Genomic DNA, 23089 nt, shown 5'->3' on the forward strand with positions numbered 1-23089 from the left:
GGGCCGAATACTTTCGCAAGGCACTGTGTGTGTGTATATGTATATGTGTATGTGTGTATATATATATATATATATATATATATATATATTACATATATTACACATTTTTATTACAGCAGGTACATATCAGGACTATAAAATGGGGTGACATACAACACAGGATAACATATTTTCAGGCTAGGAGATTAAAATTAACAGAATCTATCAGAGCCAGTTCACACCAGACGCATTTCCGTTTGTGTTTTTTTTTTTTTTTTTTTTTTTCTGCACTAAAAATGCATGCATAGTGTTTTCCATGTATTCCAATGGCTCTAGTTCACACCATGCAGTCAGTTTCTGATTAGTTTCAGGTCCGTTTCTGGTGCAGAAACTGACCGGAACTGACTGTATTGGTGCAGAAATAACAGAACTGCACGGAACTGCATCTGGTGTGAATTGTCCCTCATACATTTCAGTGACTTCAAGTAGAACATGTCTCAGGTAGTGGCGTGCTGCACTCGTATGGAGCAGCCGCCACTGGCAGGTCATGTGATAACATATAAATCTTTTAAAATCAATTAAAATAGAATTTTGTATTTTGATATTTTCCTACTAGCTTTAGCAGTAAACTAGAGAGCCATTCTCCCGCTATTGATGTCATGTTCACAAAAAGAATAAATCTATATTATTGACTTTTTTTAGTTGTATACATTTTACTAATCCTATTTAATCTGTTTGTTCCCTGTAAAATATGCTGTATTATTTATAGAGCAGCAATAGACTGTACTAATTATTTTATTTTATTTCTTGGCATTCTGGATCATCAGTGACGGGTAGGTATATAACTGTGAATGCTTGCTTTTCTATAATAGACATGTTCTAATTTTCTGTAAATGTTCAATGGTAAGTGTGCCACTTTTGTAAGTGAAACCTTTTATTGGCTTTGCTGTTTTTTTTCTTTTTTTGTATTATATAATATTGTGTGTGTATGTTATGTATGCCTGTGGGCAACTGGAACTAAGAATGAGGTCTGATTACCAGGCAAGATGTGGAGAAATGGAGGCTTTATTCTACTCAAAGCTTTACAAAGCCTCTGGGCTCCAGGATCCAGTACAGATCCAAGAATTTTGAGAAAATGGAAAACATTTTGTTTACTGCACATCAGTCATAAACCCCAGCATTTCACCAGGGGTGTATGTGGGTGACCAATTCACACACTCCACAAAACTGCCAGCCAGTGCACCATGCCAAATACACTATACAGAAAGAAGTATATGTGAACTAAAAAGTACAAAGGAACCCTTGCTAATGTTTGCTTAAACTGTGTGAAATCTAAGACTCTACTGTTTGATTGCTAGTCTTTGGAGATTTGGCGTATGATTTGGTGATATGAGGAAGCAGAGCCATTCCTCTACTAAGGCCAGCCATACACTGTTCGAATCTCGGTCGGTTCAGCAGGAACCAGACAAGATTTGGACCGTTAATTGGCAGCCTGAATGTACAAAGTTGAGTGATCAACTTTTGTACGACTAGCCTGCTTGATTCTCTTGCAGTTAGCGCTGGAGGCTGCTATAGCTGCTAGCAATAATCACGGTCTTCTCCCGACAGCAAAAGATCAGCTGCAGGGAGGCCACAAGAAAACTCAGATTATTAGACCTTTGCTTTCCTTTTTTTAAACATAGCTTCCAGAGCCCAGTTCCTTAAGTTTTCCACATGAGCTTGAACATACAATTTATGCATATTTGGATACCAACTCTTTACAGGATTTTACTTTTATATAGCTTTGACAATCTTAAATATACACAAGCGATACCTAAGCCAAATGTTCACATATTCCTCTGTTAAGCAAACATGGCAATTCTATTTCAGTTTTTCATTTTAAGCAAGCTTTCATAACTGCCAATGGTAGCAGTTTGGCAAGAATTGGGCCATTTCAACATATTGGCAGCCATTCTCGCATGTATGACTCTTACAAGTGGTTACAAATGGCCAGGGCATTGGTAGAGATATTAATTGTTTAGAACAATGTCTAAGCTTAAAAGCTACTAATGGGGACTTTTTCCACACTTCCTATGGCTGCAGATGTTTGGTATGAATGTACCTGACCTGTGGCAACTACAGATATTTCAGATTGGTAACCAGATTTTACAGTAGGCATATCTATATACCTGCCATAGGAATGCCTGGGCACACCTTAATCGCCCAGTGTTGCTCTGATTCCTCCTGCTGCCCGAGGCCCCCGTCCCCTATGAGCACTGATCACTCATTGTGTCCATTCATGGCCGAAGGATATTAAACTGTTTACTATGCTTCAGTTTGTGAATGAACAGGAAGCTGCTCAGCACAGAGCACTTTCCATTCATTCACTGTCCAATGCAGCTGAGGCTGCAGAGAGAGAGGAACTGGGAAATCCCTGACCTCAGTCCCTTGCTCTTTCCCAAAAATGAGACCTCAGGGGTCTGTTTATACTCCTGATGTTTTACCAAAGCCCCCAAGTCAGTTTTGGGCAGGTTACTTTTCCACCAAAAATATGTATGCTCATTCTTTTACCTGATTTTCTACAAAATGGACTGGGAACACTCTCATGTTAATGGTGTTTGAACTGCGTTTAGAAACTTCTGCCAGTGATTTGTAAAGCCCTGTAGAATTGCTTAATTGTTTTTGCTCCCAATTGTCCTCCCAGCACTGTTGTGATTATTTACTAAAATGGAACTCCAACTTTTAAACTTCAGGTATTTGGAGTATGCATTGGTTAGAACCCCTGTCAGATTTTCATCACTATAGGTCTCTGTTGTAGTTCTCTCTCCTTGTCCTAAACACAAAATCTACGGTTCTAACTCCTTTTACCATATCTGAAAATGGAAATAAATTATTTGCAAGAGCTCTAATTTATTGGCTAATTTGTCAAACTCAGTTGTAGCGTTTCATAGCTCTTGGCGTTTTAAAGAGAGCACTGTTCGCTATGTTGCGATAACTTTTTATTAACGGAACTTGTTTTCTGATTTCAGCTCAGGATCACCCGTGGGCAAGGTAATAATGTTATGCATTATATTATGTAAATGTGTGTTTTGCATGTTTTCCCTTATCAGCTGAACTGTACGGTGGTTTTGCTATTAACGTGCACTACTACTGGAGTACTGCCTAAAAGGTCTTTAAAATGTTCATCATTACCCGTTCTATTTTGTCCCAGAAAGAGATACATTTTTAATATGTGAAAAGAAAGCTGATTCTATGTATAAACTTTTCAGGCAGGCCTATAAACATAGCGTACTTCTATGTGAAGTTTCTCATTGACCCAGATCATGGTATGGTAGTTGACCACTTTTAATTTTAGCTTGTTTTGTAATATTGAATGTTTCTTAGCTTATTCAAGCTGTAATTGACTAGGATAAGCTGTGAAATGTCTTCAACATTGTAGAACAAGTCCAGTTGAATGCGACTAACTACTACTAACTCTACTTCTGTGGAATGTGTAAAGTTTCACCTCTGTTCTGAAGAAGTCATGGTGCGTATTTTGTTGTGGCTTTTTATTTGATGGCTTGCATTGTTTTATATTATTCCACCCTACTAGGGCCACATATTCCTTGTGGAAACATGTTGGGCCTGGTTACATATAAAAGTGGAGCAAGGGAGAAATACAAGTGTACCCAGAGAAACAATAAAGTGTTTTTATTTTTTTGTTTTTTTCAACCTGAATTAGAGGTGGATTTTTAAATACCTATGGACATTAAATAGAATGTGCAATGGGTTTTGTATGGTCTCTCTCAAAACGGGGGGGGGAATATAAAAGTGACCCCAAAACATTATGGCATTTATAATTTGGCCAAATTTTTATGCTATGTGCTGTGTAAACCAACAAAAAAAAGAAGCTTGATATCTACTAAGAGCTGTAAATTGACCTGCTTGAAGCAGTGTAGGACTACCTTGAAGCGGAATGCTATTGCATGTATCTGAAGAATTTATGAAATTCATACACCCAAGTGAAAGACTCGGATTGCTTACAGGTAACGTACAGAATTGTTGTTGAATTCTGGATGCTTTCTTTACAATAGCCAGTGCTCCAGTCCTCTGATTTGCCAAGCACTGGTTAGCAGACACAATCGTGTTGGTCTGCTCGTTAACAAAGAATGTTGCTAATGCATTCTGAAGTTTGCCAAATAAAGTGGAAGAAAACAATGGGTAGAAACACAAAATGTTCAAATTGTTGCTTTATAGAAATGTAACGTCTATTTTATATTTTATCTTTTCTTAGTCTTCCCCTGCTACTACAGTCACATCACCAAACACTACACCATCAAAAACTGTAGACACATCCCCGCCTGTTGACCTTTTCTCAACCCCAAGTACAGCATCTCCTATATGGTAAGTCTGTTCCAAACTATTTTTTGTTTCTTATGTATCTATTTGGTTTATTGAGTCCCCAATGTTTAGTTTTGATATGTTTATAGCCAAGGATTAAAAAGTTTTATAAAGTAATAACAGCCCCCCCCTCCCCATTTACCAATAGTAAAAAACGGTTATGGGGGTCACTCCCTTTTCACCCCCTTTGTTCTAGGAGCTCAAACGGTAGAATGTTTTTCAATATAAAATAAATATATAAAGATTTAAGCTGTGATAATTCTGAGAGCCATATATAGCAATGATGGATCCATACTAAGAGATTTAACTTCACCCTAAAGGGGAGGTTTGACTTTATGCTCACTTCCCCTTCTCTTCTGATTTTTGGCACTTTTTTGGAAAGGGGGGGGGGGGGGTGGGGGCTGGCGAAGGCCATGACTGTAAGTGACATAACCTTTGACAGGAACCAGCATCGGCAGCGTGGGTTCCCAGTCCAAGTGTCTGGGTGTATGCACTGTCTGCACTACAGGACATTTTTGTTCAGGTGGGCTTGTGCAGTAGCTTTGTTGGGTTGTGGCCTGTCTGTGTTCTTTTGTGACCGAATGATGCACGGGCAGTAATCCTTGTAAGGGAAAAGTCCTTTCCAGGCGCCGCAGGCTCTGATTCCAAGTCTCCTTCTTCCTTCTTCCTCCTTCCTTCCTCCTTCTTCCTTCCTCCTTCCTTCCTCCTTCTTCCTTCTCCATCTTCCTTCCTTCCTTCTCCATCTTCCTTCCTTCCTTCCTTCCTTCTCCATCTTCCTTCCTTCCTTCCTTCTCCATCTTCCTTCCTTCTCCATCTTCCTTACTTCCTTCCTTCTCCATCTTCCTTCCTTCCTTCTCCATCTTCCTCCATCTTCCTCCATCTTCCTTCCTTCTCCATCTTCCTTCCTTCTCCATCTTCCTTCCTTCTCCATCTTCCTCCATCTTCCTTCCTTCTCCATCTTCCTCCATCTTCCTTCCTTCTCCATCTTCCTCCATCTTCCTTCCTTCTCCATCTTCCTCCATCTTCCTTCCTTCTCCATCTTCCTCCATCTTCCTCCTTCTTTTCCTTCAAGCACAGACTGTTGGGAAGCTACAGGTGGAGGAGCTAAACTGCATTTTGGGCTCAATGCAGATTACAGCTCAGGCGGATACAGACGCCCTTCGCACCAGCAGGACACTTTCACTTGTGTTTGCTCCTAGTTTTTCACCTAGCCTGTAATTTATCACCTGGGGCCCCTTGAGTTTGTGTTAATGTGACAGGGCACTGTTTGGGCTCCCCCCTATTTACCAGGGAGGATAATGAACCTGACTAGTACCAAGATTCCCTACCCCTGTGGCGGGCTGTAGAGGGACCCCCAGAAGGTGGATTGGGTGGGGTTTGTACTGGCCCCACTACTCAGCTGAAAGTGTCAGTGTTTTTTGCATGCTAGTTACACTACTTGGTTTGCATACTAGCATGTGTAGAGCTTGAGAGGAGACTTTTTTTTCTCAAACTTCTGTAGGCTCACAGATCACATTAATTAGCCCCAATTGTTTCCATTTATCTGTTACCTGGGTGTGGTTACCACATAGGTGTTTGGTTTACCTCCCTACACATGGTACAATCTGCAGTCTGTTATTTTCAGCTGACAGACGTTTTTAATCTCCACCTGTCTCACTGAAAACTTCCATTTCCACTAGAGAGCTGGGAAGAATTAAGTGTTAACTCCTAAGCGCTTGATGGAGGACTGGTTACCAGGTATAGTTTGTCTTCCCTCACCTGGGATCTGACTATACAAGAGAGGTCAATCTGATGGTAAATTTACAGCCTTAGCTCAAGTCTGTCTCTTTAAGCCTAAGGTTTTAATGTTCTACTTCACAAGGGTCTGAGTAGTAATCCTTTATACATATGGAGTTGCATTTTTGTCTGCTACCTGGGTGTGGCTGCCTCACTGGCGTTTTGACCTTGCCTTCCTATACACAGTGCAATCTGCAGTTGATTAACAACTCATCTGGTAGAAGTTTAATCTCCACTTGTCTTACAGAGCCCTCCATTCCCACTAGTGCAGAGCTGGCAGGGAGGAAATGTAAACTCCAGAGCTTTTTGATGAAGAACTTGTCACCTGGTGTAACATGCCTTCACTTGGGATTTGACCTTACAAGCCTCAGTAGTTCTGTGGGGTTTATCTTGCCATACAGATTCTCTGATAGAAATCTGTGTCAGGGAAAATGTACAGCCTTAGCACAAGTCTCTTTTGGGCCTAAGATTTTATATTTATGTAATGCCTCCTACTGCATGTCAGAACTTGGCTTAGTCTGGTGTTGTAGCCGGTTACACTATAGGCCCTTGCCAGGATATGTGTTGTGATCACGTACTTCTGATGTCAATCCCATTCCACAGTGTTAACCATCTAGGTAATGTTTTATACAGCGTGCAAACAGGGTTCTGCAGCCAATTAGTGTTTTAAAACTAGGACTGACGGGCCATGTGTGATTCTTGTGCTCTTCCGGTGTTATCCATACTAGATCAGTTTTAGGCCTCTGCATGACTTCCTTGTAGTGAATGTGTCTATTTAAACATATACAGATTGTCTTGGGCTTGCGCTGCAGCACTAGTGTAATGCTAGTACCATTAACGCTATAGCTATTTATATGTGCTTTACTTATGAAGAGTGCTGGGGTTATCTATCTTATACCACAGTGGTTCTTTCTTCAGAGCTTCCTCGCTAATGGTTAGAATCGGTTTCTCCAATGTTTTAAGGGTTGCTAATTTGTTGCAACACTCCACACTAAGTCTGCAGGTCATGTGTTGTTGCTTATCCATTTTGGGGTGGTGTTTATCCTGTATCAAAATGGTACACCTCTTCCATGGCCTCATGTGTAGAGGATATGATTTATATTAGTGCATTATTTATGTAGTGTGTGTCCTTGTGCCACAAGAAATTTTGGTACAGGGGTATAACCATATCTTGCATAGCAACCTTAGTGGTTGGTGCTTCTACCAGGTGGCCCTGGGGGTTATCAGTTCAGATCCAACCATGCCATCAGTCCTGCATGTTTTCCAAATATATGCAAGTGGCGCTAAAAGCCATGGTTGGCAAAGGCAGAACATAAGGGCAGCAACTTGGTTGCTTACTTTCTGCCACTGCACATAGGCCCTGACAAACACAGCCAGCAGCAGCGCCTCCTCACCTTCAGCAGTGATTGCAATATGTGAGGTTGTTGCATGCACAAATAAAATACATGCACGTACAATTAGGCATGTATACGCTCCAAATGAACAGAAAGAGGGGTGCATTTGGAGGCTTGTTCTAGTGGATTTTTGGCATCCCATAATCTATGAAGTACGGTAGTCAGGTCAGCATTTTAGGCAACCTCCCTTACTGCTTAGTCTTTTCAGGTTGCAGTGGGTGCACCGTAGTTTGGAGTATTGGTGCTGTGTCGGTTATCAGCGTTGCCTCCATATAACAAAGCTGTTGTGCATAACATGATGATCGTGGAACTTTAACATGAGTCCCTGAAGGGATAATGTATGTTTCAAGGCATGAGCTTTGTCACGTTTAATATGTAGCGATACCCCCAAAGGAGCTGCTTAAGTTTGTTCAGTCCGTTACATTGCCTCTTAACCCCAGGAATGGCCTCAGCCCCTCTGGCACGCCTGGCAATGTGATTCATAGAATACCACAGTACTGACACAGTTCAGGTATTGATGTTTTCTTAAGTTTACTTAGACAGCAAAAAACTCAAAATGGCATCGGTCAGCCAGATCCCGGACAAACAACCAGGATTTGGGTGATTCTTATAGTGATGAAATTTTTTTTAAGATATGCGAATAGACAGCATCAATATAGTCAGTGACAATCAGTAAATACCTTCTTCAAACTGTTGAACATGTAGATATTACCAATACTAAAGGGGAACCCCAAGCCAGCCTATAATACCTTTAAGGTCTATTGAGAACCATATACTACAAGTATCAGTAACTTGTCCCCTTTAAGAGCAGTATATAACAGTGTCCTAAAAGTGAGGCCTCACACTATATTCACCGACACGTTGGAGCTCTAAGAATAAGGGTCCCTTGATGTAACAGAGTGATGAGGAACAGGGTAAGAAAGCTGTCTTGTGATATAACACTCCTCTATGCAATCCGGGAAATGGATGTCTGTGCACAGTGTTCAAATGTGTGATTTATGAAAGGCAATAAGATTCCTGGGCAAGAGCCCCCCTCACCAGTCCTGTACACGTTGAGCAGTCCTCCAAAATGCGATCAAAGGATTCTCCTAGCTGCAGATGTGTTGTGATGGCTTTCAGTCTGCTGACCTGGTGAACCGGCTGATTCCCTGACATTCTGCGTTGCTACAGAGCGTCCCTTTGGAAGCAGGCGGCGTTCTGATCCTCTGGGCTGGAGCTGCAGGCTGTGTGCCCCTTGACAAGCTGCAATCTCCTCACACATCAACAGAAGTATGCTCTCATGATGGGTTCCAGGAAACAAGAGACCTTGGGCCTGGTCTGCAGATTATTTTATAGTTTCGCCCATCATTCTCCTCTTTCTGCTGTACAGGCTGGGATTTGCAGTTTTTTTTTTTGTCCCCTTTTAAAAGTCAGTGAGCAGCTTTGTACTGGGACTTCATATACCAGACTCCTTTTCAGCTGCTGCTTGTTAAAGCCCAATTGATTGGTTCCTGTAACTGCTACTTTAATTGGCTTTCTTCCTCCTGCCAATAGGAACACTGCAGGAACAGAAGTGTGTGTGTGTGTGTGTGTGTGTGTGTGTGTGTGTGTGGAGAGGGAGAAAAGCCCATTCAGGAACCGACAGCACACTCCTCTTTCAGGCTGGAAAGCCTATGTACATGCAGTCATCTTTGTTAATGTACATGCAGCCCATCTGTGTTAATGTAGGTCTTTGGCTGCAATACCCACTACACATATATAAGGGTGGGAGGGGGGGGGGGCAGCAATGATCGTATGCCTTTGTAGCAGATCCTTATGTTTATATTCTATATGGATGGTGTGTTTTTTTTTTGTTTGTTTGTTTTGTTTTTTATATCTCCACAATAGTTGGGGCTAGTCTTGATTGAGAAATTAAGATAACTAGGCCCACTAATTCTATGAAAATGATGGTATTTCCAAGGGTGGTAAAGATCTTTTTGGACTTTTAATGACCCTCCGTAGCATAGTAAGTTCTTGCTAATCCTCTCACGGGCTGTTCTGGAAGACTACTGGGGAAAACCCGGAATTCGACTTGCCTGGTAACTGTTTCCAGGACAGCCAGGTTCCCACCCTTGTGAATGGTTGTTATGTTTGTATATGCTTTAGGTTTTATCCTTCGGTTCTTGCTTAAAACTGACCAGCTCAGCAGAGGGACTGCCTTTTAAAGTGTATTGGTGTTTCATGTTCCTGCCGGGAGAAGGGGCTTCTCTCGTGGGCTGTCCTGGAAGACTAGTTACCGGCAAGTCTAACTTGTGTTTTATTTTTTTTGTTTAGTTTTTTTTTTTTGTGTTTTTATAGTCAAAAATGTATCTCCGTTTAAAAAGCCTGTAAACTAAACACAAGTTAACGCGTTTACACACGTTTACAAGCTGTTACAGGCATTTGGCGTTTCAAATGCCTCTGAACATCCGTCCTGAACACTTTTTTTGGAAAGAAAAGGCAAAAAAAAAATAAAAAATGCTTCTAAACGCAACTGCCTATAAGCGACCCTTTGTACATATACTGATGAGATAACATAGAGGAGAGTTCAGGGGCAGCTAAAAAAATGCCCAACTGCTTCTAAATGTCCGTTTACCAAAAGCAGTGTACATAAAGCCTAAACATCCCTGGGACCTGAAGACATGCGCAGATGCAGTTCAGGTGAGCACAGCACTGGATAGGGGTGAGCTCGATGTTTGGGTAGAACATAAGTTCGAAATTTAGACAGACCTGTGCTTTAGGTTGGGCCTGTTTGTTTTGATTTGAGATTGGGAGTGTTTAGTGTAGTAGTGGGTGTGACCACCTGTGCTCTGACTCAGAGGCACCACCCCTGCTTTCAGCAAGATTGTTCTGGAGCAGAGATTGGACCTGAGGTTTGAGTGGCAGCTCATATGAGGAGCTCTGACCAATTACCATTTGGTATTGGCAGGGGACAGGCCTCCCATATAAGCTGGGGTCGCATGGCGTTTTAGGTAGCTGCCGCAGGGCGTCCCCACGTGTCCCCCCCCCCCCCCCCCCATATTAATAATCTGCATTTAGCATAGCCTATATATTCAGTGTTTACGAAACTCAGGCAGTGTATTAAAAAAAAGGTGTGTGTGTGTGTGTATATATGTGTGTGTGTATGTGTATATATATATATAATATATATATATATATATTATTATTATATTACGGTTTTATATAGCGCCAACAGTTTGCTCAGTGCTTTATAACATGAGAGAGAGAGATCCAGTGTAGCCTACGTCTACAGTACATTCGGTGGTGTACTGTTTCTAATAAACTTCAGGTAGTGTATTAAAATTATTATGTGTGTGTGTATATATATATATATATATATATATATATATATATATATATATATATATATATATATATATATACATTTTTTAATACACCACAGAATGCACTGTAGATATAGGCTGCGCTGGATGCAGAGGAGATAGACTCAGTGCATTCAGTGGTTGTTCAGTTTATACTACACTTCTGGTGATGTATACAATACAGTGCAGCCATAGTACAGTTTCTAATGCAGTGCAGACGGTGTACACACTATCTAATACAGTGTGTACAGTTTCTACTACTTTTCTGGTGGTGTACACATTATCTAATACAGTGTAGTGTGGTGTTGCAAAATAAAATACATCATTTCTGTGAAGACCACCAAGGAGAGGCAGTTGCTCACAGGCCACTAAAAGAGGGCAAGTCTCTCGCAACAGTCAACAGTGGTGGTCGTGGACATGGTGCATCCTCTGCAGGTGGCCATGGGGCATGCTTGTCCTTTTTTTTTTTTTTTTTTTTTTTTTTTACTGCTAGCCATGTTATTGAGCCACTAAATGCAGAAGAGTGGGTGCAGTGGATAACAAAGGTCCTCATCCTCTGTCACCCAGGCTCAGAGTAGTTTGCCTTCCAATGCAGCTCCCAAAGCAGCCTATTCCACGGCTCCTTGTCCATAGTCACTCCTTCCATAGTCCCACCATCGTGCACGGAGGAGTCTCCAGAATTATTCGACCAGTGTCGGGAACATGCTGCTGGAGGATGCACAGCGATTCGAAGGCTCCGATTTTGGTTCCCAGGTTGAGGAAAGGAGTAACATGTGCCTAGAGAGAGGACAGGAAAGACAAAGACAGAAGGACAAGATACTGGCAGTCATGTTCCCCCAGCTGTATCATACTGCCAAGTTTGCTCCAGTGATGCGGGAGGGAATGATGAGGTCACTGACTGTACTTGGGTGCCTGAGAGGGGGAGGAGGCAAGATGTTCTCCAGGGGGCATCTTAAGGGCAGCCACCCTATTGCATCACTCCACAGGTGAAGGTGCTGCTGACTCCCTGATGACTTTTAAAAGTTCTTTGGTGTGGGCCTTTTTCGACATGTGCAGCAGATTGCACTGTTGCTGTTTGCAACCTATATCTGAAGTGGCTCAAGCGTGGCCAGAACAGCCACTTGGGCACCCCATGCTTGACCAGACATATGACGACCTGCCATGCAGTCCATTGGCAACAGCACTTGAATGACCCACATCAAAGAAAAAGGCAGACTTCTCCTCGCGCCTCATCTGGGATCTCCAACCCTACTATACCTCCAGTCCCCTCAAAAACCTGCACTTATAGGAGTAAAGGTATAGCAGTAGGTGTCCCAAGTACTTCCAGCCAATCTACTAGCAGTACACCACCATTTGATTTTAGCAGGCAAATTTTCCTAACCGAGTTGCTGAACCGTAAAAAGAAATTTGGTCCCAGCCATCCACATGATCAACGTCTAAATGCTAGCACTGCAACTGCTGTCTTTCAGCTGGTAGACTCTGCCCCCATTTGTGAATTTGTGATATGTGCTGTACCTCAGTGGCAGGTTCCAAAACTCTGCTGGCAGCTGAAAAGGATGCATAACAGGGTTCAGTGTTGTTGATGCTTGTGCCACCACCACACCTCCAAAATGTTAGTGGTGATTCTGCCACAGCTCTCCCCCCCTCCCCCTCCTCTTCTTCCTCTGTGGCCTTTTCTGAAGATTTTTCCTCTGAACCAGCGATGCTCCATAAGCATTGAAGGGGCTACGCAAGTAGTTGGGCTAAAAGATGTAATGCAGTGCTTGAGTTGGTCTGCCTAGGGGACAGGAGCCATGCTGGGGCAGAGATTCTGTCATTTCTGCAGGAGCAGGCTCAGAGGTGGTTGATGCCATGCCAGCTTCAGCCAGGAATGTTTGTATGCAACAATGGCACCAACCTTCTCTCTGCCCTCCGTCATGGGCACCTGGCCCATGTTCCATGTTTGGCACATGTCCTGAATTTGGGGGTGCAGCGGTTCTTGAGCAGGTACCCAGGCTTACAGGATCTCCTGAGGCAGGCCAGAAAAGTCTGTGGTCATTTCCGCTAGTCATACAATGCCAGTGCTTGGCTGGCTGACATTTAAAGAGAATGCAGCTTGCCCACCAGGTGGATCTCAACGTTGGCAATTCTGTAGCAGCTGCACACACAGGAGAGGGCCATCAATGAGTACCTGTGCGAGTATGGGACCAGGACAGGGTCAGAAGAGCTTGGCTTATTTTCACTATGCCAGTGGCTACTGATCAAAAATGCATGCACTGTCCTGTCACCATTTGAGGTGGCCAAAAAGATGGTGAGCAGCGACAATGCATGCATCCATGACACTGTCCCTCTAGTCTTCCTGCTGGAGTACATGCTTTGTGGAATCGTGGACAGGGCACTTAAGGCAGAACAGTGGGAGGAAGAGGAGGACTTTCTTTCTTTTCAAGGCCTCCTTTATCCAGATAGCATTCCTGCGGGCCTGCCAAACACACAGAAAGAAGAGGAGGAGTCAGTATGGATGTAGAGGATAACGCTCAGCAGCAGTCTTCAAAGGATGGTTTTTAGTCCCCAGAAACCCAAGAAGTTGTATGTGGCTGGGAAGAGGTAGTTATGGATCATGTGATCCTTGGTGACCCAGAGGACTCGGAATCGAATGCCTCTGCAAACTTATGCTGCATGGCCTCCCTGATTCTGCAAAGCCTGCAAAAGGACCCTAGGATTTATAGTATCAAGGCTGGCAACCCTTCTTGATCCATGTTACAAGAGTAAGGTTGCAAAACTCATCCTGCATCACCAGCATCTGCATTATATGGTGCAGGAATATCTAGGGGCAAAATCAGACTTGGAGACCATTCCAACAGAGCATCCACTGGGTCTTGAGGATGGACCACTGTCAGGAACTTTCTCAATATGCAATTGAGCTACTGGCCTGTCTTGCATCCAGCGTGCTTTCTCTGTGGATAGGCTCACATTCATAAAAAAGAATCTGTCTTGGATCAGCAGCTATCAAGCACCTGAAGCTGATGTAACGGATTGAATTTTCTATGGATGTGGGATCCCTTGAAGACTGCCTATGCTGACTATCCTATTCCCCCTCAATCTTGATGCCAGCTTCTGACTATTTTTGGTTTAGGGCACCACCACCACCCAAGGCCCAATTGTTCTGCCCATGTTTAACAGGGGCACGTAATTTAAGATGTTGGATCTAATATTTTTCAGCAGGGCCCATTCCTGCATCCAGCAAGAGGATCTGTGAAGGGTTACAGTGTTCTGGCACCACCAAAAACCAAAGGCCCAATTTTTCTGCCCTTGTTTAACAGGGCCATGTAATTACACCATTTTTTTCAATGATTTTTATCTAACACCTAAGGCCCAATTTTTCTGCAGAGTATATTATAGGGCAGGCCGTATAGTGTGTATGTATGTATGTGTGTGTGTATATGTGTATATGTGTGTATATATATATATATATATATATATATATATATATATATATATATATATATATATATATATATATATGTGTCTGTCTGTCATGTATATTGCTGTTCAGAGTATATAGGGCCTCGGGAACCCACACCATTTAAAAAAAAAATTGGTGTGGGGTTCCCCTTAATACCATACTCGAAGGGCCTGGTATGGATTTTGGAGGAGACATCCATGCCATTTTATTGGCTATTTTTATCTATATTGCTGGGATCCCACAATACATTAGTTGCGAGCAGTTTTAAATTGCATTTTTCCTTTTAGAAAAGTTTTTTTTTTTTTTTTTTTTCTGTTATAAACATGGGAAAGATGCGGTACTTTATAGGGACCAGGGACACAGCCCAAGCATGATATTTAAATGAATATTTTCATTTTTATTTCACTTTAAGCATTATTAAAATCACTGCTCCTGCAAAAACTGCCCTTTTTGAAACTTTTGTTTGCATTGATACATGTCCACTGAGGTAGGACGCGGGTCCTAAACACTTTTTAAGGCAATAACTTGCATATAAGCCTTTAAAATGAGCACTTTTGATTTTTCACGTTGGCGTGAATTTCTTGCCTTTTTCGCATGTTCTGCTGAGAACCGAACCAGTGGGTGTTCAGCTCAGCCCTAGCGCTGGACCCCTTGACAGGCAAGTGTCCTTATTAAAGGTCAGCAACTACAGTATTGTATAAAAAAAATTTTTAATACAGGACAAAGTGTGTGTGTGTGTTTGTTTTTTTTTTTTTTTTTTTTTTTGTAGTGCATTTATATTCATTTTCATCTTGGCATCACATAGCATGAAAATGCACAGAAAAATGGATATGCTTCATCTTTCAAATTGTAAAGCATAACATCCATTTTGCTTTAAAACGCATGCATTAAAATGCAAACAGGGCCTTAAAGATAACTGCAATAACCTTTTTATTTTATTTTTTATTTGTTTTTTTTTTTTGTTTTTTTTTTTTCAAACGCATTTGATTTTTAAAGATGACTTTTAGCTATGGTATATTTTACATAGTTATATTGCTCCAGCTTTAACAATATAACTACGTGTATACTGTACCTGGTCTATGCACCCTGGAAGATGGATATCCCTGATGTAGACACCGCTAGTCCAGTGATCTCCACTAGCTTCCAGATCCTATGTTGAGTGGCTGCTCTGCTGCATTCTGAACAGAGGAAGTCAGCCATTCAGCACGGGTGCTGTTCGACGAATGCAATGATGTTGCGCTCTCAACCTCGTTCCAATTTGGGAACACTTTGCATTCATTTAGAAAATGGGTTTTACATATGCATTTATAAACCTATTTTATGTTTTGCATGCAGCTACTAGAACAACTCCACTGTGTCAGCTGATTTTTTTTAATTTTTTTTTTTGGTATGGGGCTATAGCTAAAATTAAGATGAAAGAGAATTAAGAGAAAAATGCTAATTTAGAGAATGCAAAAAATTGTTTCTGATGTTTGTTGACTATAGCGTTTGTACTTGTTTTCTTTTTGCAGTTCAGCTAAACTCTCCAATGATCTTTTGGATCTACAACCAGATTTCACCTCCTCTGCCCAGGGTGGGGCAGCTGCTCCTGCAGGCGCTAGTGCATGGGGTGGTAAGTCAAATAATGTTGTCTAATTTTTTTAAATGTAATTAGCTATTGTGATTAAGCTATGGAAATTTTACATTTGTCTAAAAATGTTAGTTTTTCCTGTTGGATACATAATTTTGTATTGAAAGTGGTTAATCTATTTTTTAAAATGGCAATACTTTACAGTGCGTGTGTTTTTTTTTTTTCTTTTCTTTTCTTTTCTTTTCTTTTCTTTTTTTTTTCTTTTCTTTTTTTATTGTATAGCATTTCAATTAATATTGAGCCCCATCAATGGAAGACAAATTATCCTTAAATGTATTTTGTTTATATCAAGTAAATTTTTTTTTTTCGTATTTGCTGGTTAAACTACTATTTCATGTAATTTAAAGGAACAAAGAAAATAGATCATAGAACTGATGAGCTCATGAGACTATAATAGACATATTTCATACTGGATGAAATGCAACATCTGCGTATTAAAAATGTATGTGCCAGTTGTCAGACTGTCCTGGCATTCTTGTTATGCAAACCTTCTGTCATTTGTCAGTCTGCGGCAGTTAGAGGAAGAAGGGAAAGATGGTTTATAAAACGTAGAAAAATGAACTCCTACCAGCACTCTGGTGCAAATAATACACTTTTGTTAGCGCAAAGTTACACATACGTCATGTGTAACCACCGTTTCGGGATCATGCAGGGTCCCTTCCTCAAGCCAATATAGTGAGGTCACTATAACATTTAAAAAAATAAAAAGATACTATGATTAGGCCATTTTCTAGAACAGTGACACAGAATGACTGACTGACATGTTGGAAATGAGATGGAATTCCACCAGAAAACAAGGCAAGATCTGTAACCTCTCATCTTTTGCAGTGAGAAATCTTTGCATAATAATAAGCACTCCTAAGCACTTGAAGTTTTCATTCATGAATTAGAGCACAACCTATTTGTTGCAAGAGATAATTGAACTGGTTGTTTTGCTTGCAAATATTAGGTTGTCTGTCATAAAAATTTCAGTGACAGCAATGCTGTAGTGCTCCTGATTTAAACAGGAGAGATCTTCCAGTTTGTTGGGACCTTTCTGTAATCTGGCTCATACATTCCCTTTAAATGTAAAGCATGAAAGTGCTGTTTGACAGAAGGTGCTCAAAAAAACCCTGCATGTTTTAGGTCAGTTGCCCACAGATGTAGTCATTTACTGATGTTTATACTCAGGATCCTATTGACTGACCCTGAGTAAAATGTTCCCGAAGGGTGCGCATATACACATGCAGATTTCTCCTTTAGTGCCAGTGTTATCATATATGCATGTCTAAATGCGAATAGACAAGTAAATGCATGTACATTACTGCACTTTCTTTTTTTAAATCTTTTATTTGTTTTACAGCTATGTACTCCTTGCTGTATTATAATTATTAGTCTTTACGTGGCTGTGTGCATTTTTCCATAGACAGCAATGTTCTATATTAAGATTAGTAAAAAAAGTGGCATTTATACGGCTTGTGTGCAAGAGGCTTTAAGTTTGCCATAGATAAATCAAAGCAGGATAATAAGCTACAGAAAAACACTCTAGTGCAGTGATGGTGAACCTTGGCACCCCAGATGTTTTGGAACTACATTTCCCATGATACTCTGCAGTGTAGTTGAGCATCATGGGACATGTAGTTCCAAAACATCTGGGGTGCCAAGGTTCGCCATCACTGCTCTAGTGGGACTTTTAAGGGCATGAACTCCCAAAGAAGTAGGATTTATAATTGAAGGTCCAAAATTGCATTTGTAAATCTTAAAAGCCAAAAAAGTATCTACGGAGGAAAGATTAGGGGGAAGTGAAATGCCAATTTGGCTTCACAAACATTTTTGATATAAGTTTCATTATGCAGGTATTTTCTCAAAATGCATTGGGTATTACTCTGATCTTGGTTGTACCATTGACCGAGAACTGTGGTTATTCATTTTGTGTTCATTATGCTTGTACTGTAACTGCATCAACTGTATTATTTTAATTCTGCACTTTTTTTGGCTTTTAATACAATACAAATAGAATTTTTTACATTTTAGTTAAATTTTTTTTTATTTTTTTTTATTTTATACTATAAATCCTACTTTTTTTTTTTGAGTTCATGCCCTTAAAAGTCCCACTAGAGTAGATTCACTAATGGTATTCTCTTGTGCATCCGACATCAGCACAGAGCTCTCCCCCGCTGAGCTGTTGTTCTGACCCTCCCCCCCATCCCCCCCGCTAGAGAATGCCGATCAGCGCTCCCTGCTATTGGCTGAGAAAGCTGATTGGGAGTCGGTTGGCTGCTGGTTTTCTAGCATGCTTGTCTGACAGAAGCTGTTTATTTGAAATATTTTTCATTAAAAGATTTATATTTTTATACTTCATTAGCTATCTGGCCTATTATAAAGTTTCATATAGAGGAAACTTGTTTTTCATTTGATAAAAGCCGACAAAACCTCTTCTGTCGGACAGACACACACGGGCCGAATGTTGGCTTTTTTTTTTTTAATAACTGGTGGATGTCTTCCAACATCTTCCAACGTGTACCTGGCTTAAAGCGAAAGTAAACCCATCCATAAAACAGTTTAATTTCCAGCACGTGCTGGAGATGTAGCACTCGCATTGGTGGTGCTCTCAGCCAAACTGTCAAACCATCCAATGGCTGGTGTCATAACTGATCACATGTGCAGCATCATGGCAGTTTTAGATTAAACGGAGGCAAAGATGGCAGATTCCAGCTGAAAATGATAGGGGGGGTTTACGTACACTTTAAGGCCTCATGCACACTGGACGTTAAAATAACGTTCTAAAAAACGCCAGTAGCTTTGCAGTGAGTTTTTCAACTTTTTTTTCAACTTTTTTTTCAACATTTTTGCAATATCGTTTTATAGCGTTTATTAGCATTTTTCCGTGTTTGGTTTTTTTTTTTGAAGAAGAAGAATGCAAAAAATGTTAAACACTGGTGAACATTTTTTGAGTGTATTAGAGCATTTTTACAGCTAAAAAAAAGTCTCCCAGAACCCACTAGTTTTTGATTTTTTTTTTTTTTTTTTTTAACTGCTCAGAAACGCTACTGCCCAAAAATGCTGATAACAACCTATATGTGCATGGATACATAAGCTAACATGATGAAGAGTTTGATTGTAGAAAAAAAATTTCTACAGCCAACAAATTGTAGAAACGTCAAAAAAAAAAAAATGCCAGTGTGCATGAGGCCTAAGGCTTGACTTCTGTTGAATTGGCTTGTTGGGTTTCTAGATGAGCAGCTGGTGATCAGTGTATACTAACGGAGGTGCTGTCCCCACTATCGGAATACAACGGCGCAGCAAATAGTAGTATTTCTCCATCCAGCTGGTTTATGGATTGAGGAATTCTTCTCCCCCTGCCTGTTATTGGGTGTTGTTTGCCTCTCTGTGTCCACTGTTGTTCTTAATTTGCCCCCTTCACTAATGATCCCAACAGATCTAGAATTCCAAAGGCTCGTACACGCGATAAGAAAAATGGACTAACATTTCCGTACGAGAACTGAACGATTATGCGATCGTTAGTATAGTGCTTTTGAAAGCCAATGCCAACTGTTCGGACGACAGAAAAACGAAGGTAGAAAAGTGTTCTCGTACATGAATACAACGTACGATAATCGCTAGATAAGTACAGTCATTGTATGCCAATAATAGGATAGAAAATACTGTGCCTGATCAGAAGCAGAATGACCCAAAAGACGCTAGTACGTAGTTACCCTTGCCTTTGTCCGAGAATTGCTGTACAAGTTAATATCATTTTTGGTTACATCACAGATGCGCACATTTGTGGAAAATTGGTTAATCAGTTATCCAATTTTTCTCATAGTGTTTACTAGACTTTAGAGCAGACATTGCACAAAGATATTTAATATCAGATGACTGCTCAAGTCAATCTCTTGTGATTAGGAATAATAGTACATGCCATACAACTGAGGAACACATAGCTTTTGTGCTTCCACTGCAGCTCCGTTTATTTTCATTGTTGCTATGTTAAACTACATAGACATTGCATAAAATGAGCCTGCCATTTTTAGTTGGATTAGAAAATGGGATGGGGAGGGAGGGGACAACAATCAGTATGTCAGGTTTAGTGTTTTTTGTTTTCTCTTATGGCGCGTACACACGACCGGACTTTCCGGCAGACTAGGTCCGAAAGGGATTAGTCCGTCGGACAATCCGACCGTGTGTGGACTAGTCCAATCGTTTTTCAAAAGAATAAAAAATCAAACAGACCTAGAAATGGAACATGTTTCAAATCTACCCGATGGACTAAAATTGGGAAAACAGTTTGTCTGTGTGCTGGTCCAATAGACCAAATGCGACGCAATTGGCTACTGGCTATTGAACTTCCTTGGTTAGTCCCGTTTACGTCATCATGGTCAAAACGAACAGACTTTCGAACAGACTTAGTCCGTTCGTGTGTGGCCAAGTCCGTTCGTCCGGAACTCCACCAAAAATCTGTCGGGAAGACCGTCGGACCTAGTCTGCCGTTAAGTCCGGTCATGTGTAAGCGGCATAAGGGCCAGTTCGCACCATAGAAATGCAGTGCAGATATGTTCCAGGTGCTTTTCTACAGCATGCACAGTTTGGTGTGTTTTTGATGCAGTCCAGTGCATTTCTCTCCCCCTCCTTTTTTTTTTTTTTTTTCCTTTTTCTTACTCTTAAGTGCATGTGTATGCCAGTGCATTTTTGATGCTTTTTACAGCGGTCCAGTGCAGGAAAAATGCAGCATGTTCTATTTTTTCTGGAACGGCAAGCACTGGTGTGAGCTATGCCAGTGAAAAACCATATAGACTACTTTCCATCCATTTTTGATGCAAAACCGCACTGGATTGCATGTGGTGTGAACTGGTCCTCAATCCAACAATTTCAAGCTCATCAACAGTTTGTGCTGATGAAGGGGATATGCTGATCCCTGAAACAAGTTGGCTGTTTTGTAAAAATAAAAAGCAGCACTAAAATGTTCCCATGAGTTTAATGTGTGAAGGGTGGCTTAAAGCAGCACATCATTCAGAGTGGAATACGGTCTCAAGTGAATTGGAGCACGTATTTGATGAATGAATTTTCAGAATGTGGGGGAATTCACATGCATGGATTATGAACTGTATGGTTTGTTTTCATATTTAATTGTAGTATATGCACTTTTGAAATTGCTATCTATGGTGTATGTATATAATATATTCTCTCATAAGGAAACAGCACTTTTTTTTAAGGGGTACTTTTTATATTTCTTTTACACTTTGGTATTGTGCAATATAGGGCATCACATTAAAGCAGCAGCTGGGGTCACACATAGGGTAAGGCTCTTTTGGGGAGTGCAGATAATTTGATTTCCCGATGGCTGTTTTATCTCATGTTACCCTAATAAAAAGTAATAAATTCATCTTGAATTTACGACCCTTTGCATAGCACTTTTATTACATCTTCACACTTTTTGAATCTTAATCAAGGTTCCCTAGTAGAAGAGAGCAGCCTAACCAAAACCCTTAAATCTGACTTGACTTTGCCAATATGGGACTTCAATATACACAAAAAACGCACTTGAAAGGCATAGTAAAAAACGCATTCTTTTTATCAGCAAATGTGTGAACAGGTCCTTATTGTTTAACTAATTTCAATAAACTGAAACAACCAAAAAGCTGTTAAGACACAAACTTTTTAATAGTGTTTATTGTATGTAATTTAAGTGTTGTGATTAGTTAATTTGTAAACTGTGTGTATGTTTAGACATCCATTAACATGAATAATCTAATTTCTGTGTTTAGTATGTGGTGTAAATCCACTGACATTTTATATAGTTCTCCCAGGGATATAAAAAGGCCAGTTCTTGTACCTGGGGCACTGTTTTGCATAATCAGTCCTTTAACAAGCTTATTTTGCTCTTCCAAACAATCTCTAGTATTTCTTCTAAATAATGTTACTGTTAAACTCTATTTACTTGTGCTGTGTTCCAAAAGCAAAACCTTTTTTATGCAGTTATGTCCTGGAAATATTATTGGACGTTAGTTAACCAAATGTTAGATTTTATGATTTTGAACAGTGATCAATTTGCTGCCTTAATTTAGACCTGAACTGACACTATCTGGCAATGCTGTTTACTAGAATTATAGGCCAGAGTGTTTGGTGGTTGGTGTGACGACTTATGCCACGTACACACGACCGGACTTTCTGGCAGACTAGGTCCGAAGGGACAATCCAATCGTGTGTGGGCTAGTCCAATTTGTTTTTCGAAAAAAAAAAAAATCAGACTGACCTAGAAATAGAACATGTATCAGATCTATCCGACAGACTCTGTTCCGACGGACTAAAATCGGGAAAACCGTTTGTCTGTGTGCTGGTCCGATGGACCAAATAAAATGCAAGGGAAGCTATTGGCTACTTGCTATTGAACTTCCTTGTTTAGTCCCGTTTACGTCGTCATGTGCAGAACCAACGGACTTGGTCTGTTCGTGTTTGGCAAAGTCCGTCGGAATGCCGCTGAAAGTCCATCGGGAAGACCGTTGGACCTAGTCTGCCGGAAAGTCCGGTCGTATGTACGCGGCGTTACTCTTCAACACGTGTTTTTCAGTGCATTTTAGCTTTCACAGTTGCAATATTGAGTTTACGACACATTAAAACGTTATCTAATGTTTTTCTTTTATATTCTTTGCTGTATTTCGAAATGTACAGTATATGTTTCTGTTGTTCCAAAAGACTGACTGCTCTTCTTTCCCCATATGCTTCAGTTGTATTCTAAGTTGATAACAACCCAAAAACAGAACCTGCAGGAAAAAAGTGTGGGAGGGCATGAGCAAGCCAATATGTCAACTGAATATGAAAAGCAATGAAACCATTTGTTTAATATTGAGTAATCTATGGGTTAAAGGGAGCAACAATGATGAAATATTTGTAGGACACTTCATTTTATTCTAGATAGAAGAATTCAATAAGCATATTGCCTCCTTCCTGACTCTTCCTTTTTGTACTAGACCTAATGAAATGGATTGTAATGGTTCTCTGTGTACTGGGTAGATATTCTCAGCAATCCAGCCAGTCATTCCGTCGCCTGATGCTGTTTGAAATGTGGCCTTTCTCTTCCGATTCACAGAACAGCATAGTGTTTTCTCAGTGGTTTTGGAAGATAGTTTATTCATTGATTTGTGTCTTTTGAATTAAAACAATATTAAACCCAAAGCCCAAACTGTTATATATTGCAGTGTGCCAATCTTTA

General features: G+C 40.6%; 1 protein-coding gene across 1 annotated transcript in view; it reads left to right on the forward strand.

The window, feature by feature from the left end:
• Positions 1 to 23089, forward strand: part of SNAP91 (synaptosome associated protein 91) — a 176062-nt gene that overhangs the window by 102267 nt on the left and 50706 nt on the right. Inside the window, exons 11-14 of the mRNA XM_077487319.1 lie at positions 807 to 812; positions 2988 to 3009; positions 4232 to 4341; positions 15782 to 15882. Coding sequence (XP_077343445.1) covers positions 807 to 812; positions 2988 to 3009; positions 4232 to 4341; positions 15782 to 15882 — 239 coding nt within the window. The remainder of the gene's footprint in view (positions 1 to 806; positions 813 to 2987; positions 3010 to 4231; positions 4342 to 15781; positions 15883 to 23089) is intronic.

This window comes from Lithobates pipiens, unplaced genomic scaffold (genome assembly GCF_037356315.1).
Source record: "Lithobates pipiens isolate NorthernLeopardFrog02 unplaced genomic scaffold, aLitPip1_a1.2 Scaffold_18, whole genome shotgun sequence".
NCBI classification, from domain to species: Eukaryota; Metazoa; Chordata; class Amphibia; order Anura; family Ranidae; genus Lithobates; species Lithobates pipiens.